This window comes from Petaurus breviceps, unplaced genomic scaffold (genome assembly GCF_028583685.1).
Source record: "Petaurus breviceps papuanus isolate PSGF00001 unplaced genomic scaffold, PetGlider_PUasm1.0 139, whole genome shotgun sequence".
NCBI classification, from domain to species: Eukaryota; Metazoa; Chordata; class Mammalia; order Diprotodontia; family Petauridae; genus Petaurus; species Petaurus breviceps.
In genome coordinates this window covers 560,569-573,719 of record NW_027185697.1, presented here as the reverse complement: position 1 = coordinate 573,719, position 13,151 = coordinate 560,569, and the positions used below count along the sequence as shown (strand labels likewise).

The window sequence follows — 13,151 nt, the reverse complement described above, 5'->3', positions numbered from 1 at the left end:
GGGTGAGAAGAAGCCGGCCTGGGGACTGGAACACGCCGGGCAGGAAGGACCCCAGGGCGGACCGGGGGGCGCCCGGGGGGGGGGGGGGGAGGAGCGGGAGCCGGAGCCGGAGCCGCCACCGCCACTGCCGCCGAGCGCCGCCGGGCCCGCCGCCCAGCGCACAGGGACCGTGTCACGGTGACGGGCGCCGGCTGAGCGAGCGAGCGGCGCGGAGCTGCGGCGTCGGCCCCGCCTCCTGGAGGAGCCGCGCAGCCGAGCGCGGCCCGGCCCGGCCCGGCCCCGATCCCTCCTCCTCCTCTCCTCCTCCTCCTCCCTCTCTCCTTCCTCCTCCTCCTCCACCTCCTCCTCCTCCTCCTCGCCGCCGCGGCGGAGCCAGCGCTGCCCCCGCCGCCGTCTCCGCCGAGCCCACCCCGCCCCCGCGGCCGGCCCGGAGCCCGAGCCACCGGAGCCGGAGGCAGGGCTCCCGCCTGCCCGCCTGCCCGCCGCCGCCGGCCGCTCCGTGGCCGGGCCGCTCGGTCGGTGCGGGCAGCGCCGGGGCCCCCGCGGGGACTCTGCGTGCAGCCGGAGCTCGGGAGGGGCCGCGCCGCCACCGTCTGAACTAGGATGTCCCGACATGAAGGTGAGAGGCCAGGCCGCGCCCGCCTGCCCGCCGGCCGGCCAGCCGGCGCACGGAAGGGGGGAGGCCGAGCGGGCCCGGCCCGGCCCCAGGCTTTGCACTGTCATGGGGTGGCGGGCGGGAGGCCGCGGCGGGGCCCGTTAGCGGCGGGGACCGGGCCCGGCGGCCGATACCGGACGGAGGCGGCGGCCTGGGCCTGGCGGGCGCGGCCTAGCGCCGTACGGGGCCCGCGGGACCCAGCGGGACGGGACGGACCGGAGCCCGGACCGCCGCCGCCCCCGGGGTCCAGGCCCCGGCACCGCGCTGGTCGCTGGGGAGACGCCGCCAGGTTCGCCACGGCTCCAGAAGGGCCCGGGAAACCCCGGCGCGGCCCTCCTGGCTTAGGCCGCGCCGCGTCCCGGGGCTCGGGTAACTAGCTCCCCCGGGGGACTCAGGGCCCGGCGCGGCCCTGGGCCGCTCGAGCTGCCGGGGGGGGGTAAGCCGGCCGGTTCCCGGGCATGGCCCAGCCGAATTCGGGGCCATATGGCCCGGACGGGCGAGCGGGGCGGCCGGGCTGTCTTTGTTCGTCCACTCCGTGGCGTCCTGGGGGCAGGGGGACCGGGGCCCGCGCTGGGCTCAGCCTCTGGCCCGAACCCCCGGGCCCAGGCTGGCAGGCCCGCCGGGGCCCCCCGGATTTAGGAGGGAGCAGACCCGAGGCTTCTGACAGGGTGGGGGGCTGGCTCTTTCTCTTTTAAACTCAGATCGATTATTGCTGGGTCAGTTTGAATTTTATTCCTAGTAAGTTTCAAAAAATAATAAGGGCTCCGAGCCAGTTAGGGGAGCCAGGGAGCCCTTTGGCCCTGAGGGTCATGCTGCCCGAAAGTTTAAATTTAAAAAAGAGGGAGAGAAGATGAGGATGAACCCACTCCCTTTTTTAACCTTTGTCAATACTTGTGAAGTACCTGCTGTGCGTTGTGCTGGGTGCTGAGGAGCAGAGGGAAAGGGCCTGGCCCCGCCAGGTTCTGGTTGAGATTTCTGGTGTAGGGAACTCCCTTGACTTAAGCAGGTTGAACCTTCTCTGCAACTTGTTTTAGAGAGGCGTCTGGAGCCCCGAGAGGTTAAGGGATTTCCCAGAGTGACACAGCCAGAGGCAGAACTCCAACTGAGTCCTGCTGGTTTGGAGGCCAGCACTCTGTCCACTGTACACACTGCCTCTCAGGGGGCTGGTAACAATAGTAATATCGCTAAAATGTTTAGGAGGTTCGTGCCATTGCAACATAGTAACATTTAAAAGTTACACTTATTTCATCTACTTCATGAAATTTTGCCTCCCGGGCCTTAGTCGTTTAAAGATGGGCCATAATAAAGTATAGGATTTGTAATCAGATTTTAGCTGTCATGTTAAGCATATTTTCGGTATATCCTAGCTATATCAGAGAGACAGTGACAATATGACATCCTCCTCACACAGCAGGCCTGTAAGTTAAAATCAAATAATCATAGCCTTTGAAGGGACCTTGAGAGGTCAAATAGTCCATTCCCCTTGCTTCAGGCAGAACTATTTTTAAAGATATTTCAAGAGAAGATGGATTTCAAATCTCTCAGCAACCTTTTCTTATTGCTAAAAAGAGTTTAAACTGTTAGATGTTTTTTCTTATGCCTAAACTAAGTACTTTGAGATCTGCAACTTAAACTCATTTTCCAGCATTTGGTGTTTTCCTGAACAACTAGTTATGGAAGTCTGTAGTAACTTTTGATTTACTTTAATAACCTGACACCTTAAAGTACTGTAACAAATCATTCTGGAAGCTTATATTTCAAAATTAGTTAATTCAACATACTCTTAAGAAAGATAACATCCCTATTAATTTTGTCCATTCATACATTATAATAGAAAAATACCTTTCTGCTTCTTGGGATCCTATTCATGTTCCAAAGTTGGAGTGTTAAGTGTATTGCTACAAAATATTTTTAAACTTGACACTCATTAAAAATCATCATTCAATTTATAGATTTATGTTTTGTGAAATATTCAGCCTGAGCCAGTATTCTCATAAGACTTCTGAAAGTCCATGAGTAACTTTTAATATGATGCTCTCACTCTAATGCATATGCTTAAAGTAGCCTCCTCTCACAATTCTTTAGACCAAATTTATTTTCTTTCATTGTTTCTCACTGCTGTTTTTCAACCTACTAATCATCTCTGTTGCTGTTATCTGAATCCTTTCTGACTCTCCTGTTCCTGTAAAGTTGTGAAGCTCCAAGCTGGATATAAAGATTTGAACATTGCTGATTGTAAGGAGTTTATTGAGCTTTATTTCCACTTATGTCTGCTTCCTTTTCGGCTTGTGTGACAGTATGCATTTACTGACATCATACTGACCATTTGTCCTAATGCCCATTCTGTCAACATTTTGCTGAATGTGAGACTTCACAGTGAAACCATTTACCTTTGGTAAACAAGGGAGCTTAGAGTACTAAGACCAACCTTTTTACCTGTCAAGCCTCTCTACATACCATACCCCTTAGAGCAGTGTGTTCTCTTTGGGGAAACAACAAAGGAGAGAGAATTTGCTGGAGCAGGAATGACCTTTGAACAGCTAGTGAGAATGGGACTCCATGGGCATGTGAAGGTGAGCTTGGTGGAGCAGGTGAAACTCCTGTTTAGGCAGTCATTGCTCAGTCTTCTGCTATGGTGTCATTGACCAGGAAGCATAGAAAGTGGAAGCCGTGTGATGCTGCTAAAGAGTGAATCATTTCCTTTGAATGAGGAGAGACTGAGTCTTGAGGCTGATTCTCTAGAGCAGTCGTTGCTAATTCAGTTCACAGATGCTACATACCAGTTGGGACAGGAGGCAAACAGACAACTCTGTCCCTACCAGTATTTCCCAGCCCATTTCTTTTCCTTCAAGGAGACTCCTGAAGAGCAGTTTATCTTTCCATCCTCCCTAGTCTGTAAAATGAGAGGGCTGGACTAGATGATCGGCCTCTGAGCCCCTTCCAGCCCCAACCTGAGCAGAGCTGTCATTACAGAGACATGTGACTTCCACGATCTGCAGAGCTTGGGAGAAGAGAGGTGAAACATTTTCTAGGGGTGCTCTTGTCCCTTTTCACAACTTAGGCTCCAACAATGGCAGGAAACATCTCCTTTGAAGCTGACCTGAGAATTTGCCTGTGATCTGTATATGTAGTATCATCGATCCTAGGACTGTTGATTTGGACTTGGAAGGAGCTGTCCAGGTCATCTTGGCCTAGTCCCTGATGAGGAAACTGAGGCCCAGAAAGGTGAAGTAACTTGCAAAGTCACCTCTGTCCCAAGTAAGAGGAACCTAGGCCCCCCTCCCACTGCACTACCCTGCCTTCCAAGCAAGTCACTTTCTCTATTCTGTTCAATGCATTTGAAATAGATGAGAGGAAAGACATTTTTCATATTTCACATGAATCTCATTTCATTGTAGTTTGGTAAATGAAAGAATTTTTTAATAATCATTTAAATATTTTTTACTAGGCAAAATGAAATTATCTTGTATCATACTTGGATTAGTCAGCACCATCTTTATCATAAGTAGACATTTAGTGGTAATTACCATTTAGTGATAATAGACTATTCAGAAGTATCTGGTCTGAAGCACTTTTAGGATATAAAAATAAACAGGTCATTCATTATGCCATTGATACCCAATGTTTTTGAACTTGTGATGATGTTCTCTTTGGTTATTTTTCTCATTTCATAGATTAGGCCTGGCATAGAATTTTGAGGCAATCCAATCTACTATGTTCATTAGGCATAGAGAGGTTAAGTGACTTGCCCAGAGTCACAAAGCCTTTAAGTGTATGAGGCAGGATTTAAACTCAGCCCTTCTTGATTCCAAATCCAACACTATCTACTACATTCTCTTCCCTCTCCTTTCTCTGGAGGAGACAATATGTGCTGTCTCCTCCCTCCATCTCCTTTTTGCTTTCACTCATGTGTACACCCCACCCATATACATATACTCACACAAATTAGGGATAGAGACTAGACCTGTAATTTCATTGTTACAGGAACTCTCAGGTGAGAAAACACCTCTACCAGGTTGACTCTTTATAGTTTTAAGAAAGTTTAAGTGATTTGGCCCAGTGTCACAGAGCCTCTGTGTGTGTGTGTGTGTGTGTGTATGTGTGTGTGTGTGTGTGTGCGCGCGCGTGCTTATGCTTTCCTGTAGCCACAGCCCACCCTCAACCCAGAACTTCTTGGCCTCAAGGCAGTCCACTATGTCACACCACTTCAAATTTATTTTAAATTAAAATAAATTTTGTTTTGAAAACTTAGGTATTAAGCTTAGAAACCAGTTTCTTCTGATGATTCCTGTCTTCCTTCTTTTAGCATTGTCAATTGGCACTCCCACAAAAGTTTTTCTAGCTATACTTAACATTTTAAAAATATTAACTTCATATTAAAGCATTGTTTCCCTCCTCAATTGAGACCCCAAGTTTAAAAAACAAAAACAAAAACTCAGTTAAAGTATGACTCAAATTTAAGTAGACAGTTGGATTGTCTTAAATATGATTGCAGGGGGGAAACATCATAGGTTCTGATTTCATGCTGCTTCAGGTTTCATCTGAGGACTAGAAGCCTCCTGTTGAATCGATGGCCTTGTGTATGCCACCCTGAGTGTGTCTGGCAGAGCTTTGACTCCTGACTTCCCAAGTCTTACTTAGCAACTGAGCTCAAGGAGAGGAAGCTCCAGCTTTCAAACAAGTCAGGGCTCAACTTTGAGGGCAAAGACAATTGTTCCGTCTTTAGGGAGAAAGTCAGGACATGCTAAGAACTTTATTTGGGTAGAGCCACCAGTTTCTCAATATGGAAGCTCAGCTTTTGCTTTGGAAGGGTCATCAAGAAGCTTCACAACAGCAGTCACCATTTTTTAAGCCAGGCAAATGATTCCTTAGTCTCGTAGTTACAGCATTACTAAATTGGTAGTACAGATTTGCCAGATTTGAGGGGCTAAATCCCCACAACTATTTTGAATGGATATTTAAGTAGTCTGGACATTGAATCTGTTCTGATTCATGTAGCAAATTCATGTCCTGTTTATACTGGAAATATCAGTGTTACAGAAAAGCCAGTCACATGAACTTAAAGACACCAGTTCTCATACTGTTTACAAAAGGCAGATTTTGGAGTGCTAGACCCTAAATAAAATTTCTCTGCTCGTTAAGAAGTGAATTGTATATTTTAGTGTTTTGCTAGAGGATGTGACTTTATTTCTTAAATATGTAGCCATATATTCCCTTTAGTCTTCAGACTTACTTATAATACGAAATAAGAAAGCAGAGGTAGTCTTTTTGAAGGCTTGCAATCATGAATACTTGTCACAATTGTTTTTATAATTTCAGGGACACTTAGAGATAGTGTAGTGATTATCAGGGGTAGAAGTTGGCCATAACCTGGAATTCCTCTGTAGAATGAGGGATTGCCAAAAGCAGTTTCCCAAGGAAATGTTTGCAGATGGGAAAGGGAGTGAATATGCTCTGGGTATTCTGAGGGAGGTGTTCAGATTCTAATGTTGGAGATAAGGTGGGAGAAATGGAGATGTTAGGGAGGTGAATTCATTGTAGACACAGGTCATTAGAAATTGGAGATGCATAGGTTTGATGGAGTGTTGTGGGGATGAGTTTCTTATGACTAGCTGTCCTGGAGAGTGTTCTTGAGTGGAAATGTGGCTCAAGCTATTTGGGGGGGGGGGGGGGGGGAGATTATCTGAGATAAAAGCATTTCTAACACCCCTTAAGATAGGAGTCCTTGATCTTTTTTGTGTCCCAGATCCCTTTGGCAGACTAGTGAAGTCTGTGGACCTCTTTGGAGAATATTTTTAAATGCACAGAATTACAAAGGAAACCAATTATATTGTAACAGTGCTAGCAAAATATTAAAATGAACAAACCTTCAGGGAGCCCAAGTAGAGAAAGCCTACATAGAAGTTGTTGAGGTTTTCCTGAGTGGATGCTTGGTATTGAAGAAACTGGCCCTCTCCACTTTGCTTCATTGTATCTCTTCTGCATTGTGGCCAAAGGTGAGTTATTTTCCATATCTATAAAATGAAGGTGGTTGAATGAGATAGCTGAAGTCCCTCCTAGCTAAAATGCAGCAAGTCTGAAACAATGTTTCAATGTCTTTGAATGCCCAGGGTCTAGCAAGTTTCACTTATATGTTAGGTTCTCACCTCTTTGTTTGAGGGGTACTATTAAGGGAGTGGTCCTGAATTGTACTTTTATTAATTTAGGAATAGGAGTATTTACATCAGGAGTTCCCAAAGTTACCCTCTTGACTGGCCAGTGACCATCTTGCAAATATGTCCGAAGCAGTACTAAAATCCAGGTTTTCCTCACTTCAAGGCCACCCTGTCTACTACTCTGCCGTAGTCAGTTACTGACAATTTTGATTTCATTTTAGCACTCAAAACAATCAAATACATACTATTTGCAAAAACACTACCATGGGAAATATAAAGAGGTGGTATATTGGAATCAGAATTTGAGTTCAGATCTGAACTCATCACTTTCCCTCTATGGGCCTCAGTTTCCACATCTGTATTGTACTAGAGGTTTCAGTCTATGAACCTCTCTGATCTTAGATCTTCTGGGTTTCTGCCCCAGTGGCACTTAAGATTGCATTTGGAGGATGTGCCATGTGTGCACATAAAATAAGGACAGTGATATTTGCCTTAGGTATTATGTCAGTGAGCGATATATAAGGAAGCCAAAGTTGTGGGTAGGCTTTTGAGATCAGCTGATTTCACTGTTGCACAGCTGCAAACTGGAACCCTAACTCCAGCCAGCCTATCATATGCATGCCATTTGTCTTAATGTAAATTAGGAGAGAAGATATGAGTGGACTGGCACTGATTTATCACTTTCACTGGAAAAAGCAACATCTGATGATTGTGGATCAGTAATATTGTTTTATGACAGGACAGACGCTCATGACATCATTCAACAAACTATTGAGCATCTATGTAGTTGTAGAAAGAATACAGACATGTGTAGTATACAATCACTGCTTTTAAGGCACAGTCTGGGGCGGGGGCAGGGGAGAAAGCAGCTGAAGAGAGGCCCAGCCAGAGTCTCACAGAAGTTTAGGGTCTTTGTTGGTGCCTAGAAGCACTGGGACAAGTGTAGCCTGGAAGAGGGGGAAAAGGGCATTCCAGGCCCAAGGGACATTTGGAAGATGATAACACACAGTAAACAAACCAGTTTACATCCAGAAGGGAGCTGGATGAGAAAACTGGAAAGATAGAAGGGACCCAAGCACAGAAAAGCTTGAGTGGGACACTAAAGAATCTGCACAACAGGGACTCTCTCTCTTAAAGACTTTTGAGGGGCCCTTTCTCATCAAAGCTGTGATTTCAGATTTCTCAGACACTACCAGCTTGTATGGGCTCACTGGGATGCAGGCATTCAGGAGCTTATTGCAATTTTACCAGACAGAGGTAGTTAGAGTTAGGGTGGGGGAAATGAAATGGAGAAGAGGGAAGGAATGCTTAGGAGAGTTTTCCTGGGTGTGCTAGACTGAACTGTGGTGACTGGCTATGAGCGAGAAAGAGGAGTCCAAAGTTTTCACATTACACATTTGTCTGAATTATGGGCTTATCTCCCGTTTGCATCTGCTCAGAGTAGGTGAACTCTTGTATAACATGATATAGTAAGAGAACTTTAATTAGAAGGCAGTCAAATGCTGAGCTAATGAGAGAGCTCTTAGGGCAGTCTTTGACAGGTGTTTTCTACTAAAATTTCTTGTTTGGATCTATTTTTATCTTACTATAATTCTAAGCTAGGGATCAGCAACCTTTCCTAAATGGCATTCAAAGCTTCATTTCTTTTACGTTTTAAAGTTCTGTGTGCCAGTAATAACTTTTAAAAATCCTTTTTGAATTAAGACGCTCCATATCTATCTGCCTGGAAGGACAGGTGAGTTGAAGTGTCATTTAGATACATTCATATTTAATGTTTGCCAAAGACAATAGTGAAATCTTGCCTTTTGTGACCTAGGTGGGCCCGCAGGCCTGGGAAGTGAGGGAGGGGCTTTGTGAGGAGAGATTTTAGAAAAACTTTGGGTTCTGGAGGAAAGGAGAAGCAAGAGCATTTTATGTGAGCTGAATGTGGAGAAAGTGCTGGAAAAAAAAGAAAGAAAACCTCTTCTTTTAGAACTGAGCAGAATGTGACCTTCTCTCTTTGGGGCTCTGCTTTCCCATTGACTGGCATGTACATTTCTTTCTTCAGTCTTTTTACAACCATAGGATCCTAGGTCTAGAGCTGGAAAGGACCTCAGAGACCATCTGTTTCAAGCCCTTTGGTTTACAGAGAAAGAAGCTGAGAGGGATTTGGCCGGGGTCAGCCAGATCAAGTCAGGTGGCAGCAGGTCGTCCTGAGCTGCTGCTTGTTGTACTGTACTGTGCTTCCCTCACCTAGTAAACTGGACTAGCCCTTGTTCATTCAGCAAACATCCAAGTGTCACTGAAACTCATTTCTGATATTTGTCAGACATATTCATCTCATGCTCCAAGACTGATGCTCAGTGTTTTTGATAATACATCCATGCATTTACTGCTAACCTTTCAAACTATTCCTTTGCCTTAAATTTAAGAGTTAATTAGAAAGCATGTTTGTTGATAGGAAAATAAATACTTAAATCAAAGGTTTTTAAACTTTTGGGGGTCATGGACCCCTTTGTCAGTTTGGTGAAACCTTTGAACTCCTGAGAATGTTTTTAAGTTCAAAAAATACATAGGCTTCCAAGGAAACCAACTATATTGAAATATACTTATATATATATATATATATATATATATGTATTATTATTATTTGCCTTTTTGGAGGGCAATTGGGGTTAAGTAACTTGCCCAAGGTTACACGGCTAGTTTTTTTGTGTGTGTGGGTGTTGTGTCTGAGGCCGGAACCGAACTTGGGTCCTCCTGACTCCAGGGCTGGCGCTTTTACTCACTGCGCCACCTAGCCACCCTATCCATATATTTTTAAAGCAAGATTTTAAACCTCAGACTTAAACAAATTAATTACCCTAACATTTGGGACACATGAGTCAATTACATGTGTGTATGTGTGTGTATACACATATATATGCATACATACTTACATACTTTATATACAGTGTAGAGAGTGCTTATTATCTTTAATGTTTCCCATTTACTTTGCTTAGTATTCTGCTTAATTATACATTTCTTGCTTTAAATAATATGTTAGACTATTGTTTCTGTCATCTGAAATCTCAAAAGTACTTATGCATACAGAATTATGGGGGGTGTTTAGTTATGGGTTGGACCTTAGAGATGATCTCATCCATTGTTGCAGAAGAGGAAACTGAGGCCTTGGGAGGGGAAGCAACTTGCCCTAGATCACCTACCTCCTTAATAGCAAGGCAAAACTAGAACCCAGATATTGACTCTTCTTCTGCTACCTATGGTAGAACATTTTTGGTCTTATTTGTGTCACCTTTATTGATGCTTGGGGAGAAAAAAAGCAATTTTAGTGTTCATTTTGTTGTTTAGTTGTTTTTTCAGTTGTTGACTCTTCATGACCCCATTCAGGGTTTTCTGGGCAGAGATACTGGAGCAGTTTACCATTTCCTTTTCCAGCTCATTTTACAGATGAGAAAACTGAGGCAAACAGGGTCAAATGACCTACCCAGGGTCACACAGCCAGTAAGTGTCTGAGGCTGGATTTGAACTCAGGAAGATGAGTCTTCCTGACTCCAGGCCCAGCATTCTATCTCCATTGCTCCACCTAGCTTCCTCTTCTGTGGTTTGCTAGCCATATCTACTGTTAATATGGAGAAGTTTATATAAAAGTTCTCCTGCCATGTTTCACCAACACTATTGTAATGCATGGATTAGTCCAAATATTTGTTTAAAAATTCATTTACTTGCTCACATTCTTGCCACTTTTAAACTAGGTATGAGTACTAGAGAGGCAAGTTAAACAGCAACAATTGAGAGGCAGGATTGTTGCACCCATACTTTCTCTGGAAGATTGACATGATACAGCCTTGGAAAGTCACAGATGACTGTAGAACTTTATTTACTATTTTTCTAAGGCAGTGAATTTTTAATCTCCCTGGACCCAATCATTTTAACATTTATTAAGTCTTTTTAATAGTGATACAGCTCATTTCAATCTGAGATATATGTGATATATAAAATAAGTTTATATATATATATATGAAGAGATGGGAATAAGTTTAATTTTTTTAATGGGAGAAAATGGTAATCAGAACCATTTCACTGGACTACTGGTCTGACTTTTTATTGGGACATGCTGAGATTAAATTAGAGATCAGTATACTCTCTAGTTACTGACTTTGTTTCTTTATGCAGGCTACTAGACCTTTCTGGGTTTCTGTTTTTGCTCCTGTGGAAAATGAGTGGGTGCTTTCAATTAAAAAACAGTTCAGTTTCACAAACAGTGAATTGAATTGCATCTCTTAATATTCTTCTAGCTCTATGATCCTTTTCTTGTGTGGAAGTATTTGTCAGATTATTTTTCTGCTATGTCTAATGTTAGTCATATTTATATATCTGTAGCTTTAATTTTAGTCCTAACTGTTGATTTTCTAGTCACTTAGACCAGTAATCCTGTATGCCTTTTAAAAGGAAAAAATAAAGTGTCGTGAAAGTATATATTAGAATTTTTGGAGAATTTTTGTATTTAACCAGAAGTATAGAAAGAAATGAAATGCTCTTCCATTTTTCTACAAGTGGGTTGGAAGCTACCAGAGACTAGGAGGCATCAGAAATCTGCATTTAAAACCGATGGGGATATCTGAACCACCTTTTTAGACAGTTAGCTGTTGTCTTTGGAAATGGAAGTATACAAAACAAAATCATCAGATACAGGTCAATTTTAAGTCACCTAAATTTTATTTTATTTGAACAAATTTATTCTGATAAATAGATCTCCTTGGTCTTTTCTAGCAAGTCCTGTCCCACTCCATTAATTGTGCTGTTCTTTGATGGAGATGGGAGGTGGCATGGTGAAAAGGATGCTGAGTTGGAGTTTTTGTATCCTTTTTTTGCTATTTATTTACATCCTAATCTGAATGTAGAAATTGATCTGCACTTTCAGAGTTGTACAAAGATCTAGCTGTTGACTTTTATCCCTCTTTGTATCTATATACTTGATTAATGTTGTTGTACTTTGTAAATGTGTTTAACTTGCTGGTCACCACCTACCTGTCTTATAATGTGTTCTTCTTGAGTTTTTCCTCCTGAGGACCTAGGATCGAACTTTCACACTATTTATCCAAAGGCATATTTAGTCAACTTTACTTTTACTTTGACAAAACAAAATCTAACCATGCAAATAGCCATCAATCTATGTAGTTCCTATTTCCTTAATAAAGATGTAAGGACTAGCAGCCTGTGTGACTGAAAGATTTTTGAGGTAAGTTTGGGTTTGTCTTCCCTAAATCTCCTGTCCTTAGGGAAGTAGGACTCATAGAGAACATCTCTGTCTTATTTCAAATCAGTATAATCAGTCATTATCCCTTCTGATCACAGAAAAATTTGACCTTATTGTTCTCGTTCCTGCCTGCTTAAGACCTTGCAAGTTACTTTCTCCTGCTTTTCTTTCCTTCCTTCTCTCCTGGGTTCTTCCCATCTTCTTCCAAACCTGCTCAGGTATCTGGAATATTCAAAAAGCCTTCCCATGATCCTCTTAGCCCATCTCTTGCTCCTCTCCTCAACTGTAAAGCTTTTTGAAAAAGCTTCAGGAACAACATTGTTTATACCTAATGCCTACCATCTCCTAAAACCTACTCTGTCTATTACTAAAGCTGTTCTTTCAAAAGTCCTCATCAAATCTTGCCAGGTTTTTTCTGTCTTCTCCTTGACCTCATTGCTATTGCTCTGACTTTCCTTGGCTTCAGAAACTCAGCTCTTTCTTGTTCTCTCGTTCCAGATGTTCCTTTCTTTCTTTTTCTCCTTGCCCACTTCCCAAGGCCAAACATTTGTCTTCTCTTCTCCAAGATCATCATTCCTACTTTTCCTTCATCTGATTCCCTTCTCTCTTTATATTCTCTGCCTTAATAATAGCTGGTATTTATATAGTGTTTTAAGGTTTGCAAAGTATTATACATACATCCTCTCATTTTAGCTTCCCAGCAACCCTGTGAGGTATTAAAGATGTTGTTATTATAATCCCCATTTTATAGATGAGGACAGTGAGGGAACAGAGAGAGTGACTTATCCATGGACATATAGTTAATCTGTTTCACAGACAGGGTTTAAACCAAGATGTCTTTGATTCCCAGCTCAGCCCTCTCTACTATGTCATGTTGCCTTCATGTAATTCTTGTGGGCTGCCTTATTCCCATCACTTTAACTACCACCCCTAGGCAGATGATTCTGCAATCTGTCTCCACTGTTGACCTCTTCTGCTTTCCAGACCCACATTTTCAGATCCTTCTAGGACATTTCCATCTGAATGTTCTCACTAGCACTTCAAACTCAGTCAGTGTGTGTGTGTGTGTGTGTGTGTGTGTGTGTGTGTGTGTGTGTGTGTG

At 43.5% G+C, this 13,151-nt stretch overlaps 1 protein-coding gene and 1 long non-coding RNA gene across 3 annotated transcripts in view; one reads left to right on the top strand and one right to left on the bottom strand.

The window, feature by feature from the left end:
- Positions 1-2,263, bottom strand: part of LOC138144521 (uncharacterized) — a 66,981-nt gene extending 64,718 nt beyond the window's left edge. Inside the window, exon 1 of the long non-coding RNA XR_011163977.1 lies at positions 1,558-2,263. This is a non-coding gene — a long non-coding RNA (uncharacterized lncRNA). The remainder of the gene's footprint in view (positions 1-1,557) is intronic.
- The window catches only part of KCMF1 (potassium channel modulatory factor 1), a 125,099-nt gene continuing 112,438 nt past the window's right edge, over positions 491-13,151 (top strand). The window contains exon 1 of one of the 2 annotated variants that reach the window (XM_069065800.1): positions 491-619. In XM_069065800.1, the coding sequence (XP_068921901.1) occupies positions 604-619 (16 nt within the window). In that variant the 5' untranslated portion in view covers positions 491-603. Of the gene's footprint in view, positions 620-12,009; positions 12,032-13,151 lie in introns of those variants that run through there. The other variant, XM_069065807.1, reaches the window with a different exon arrangement.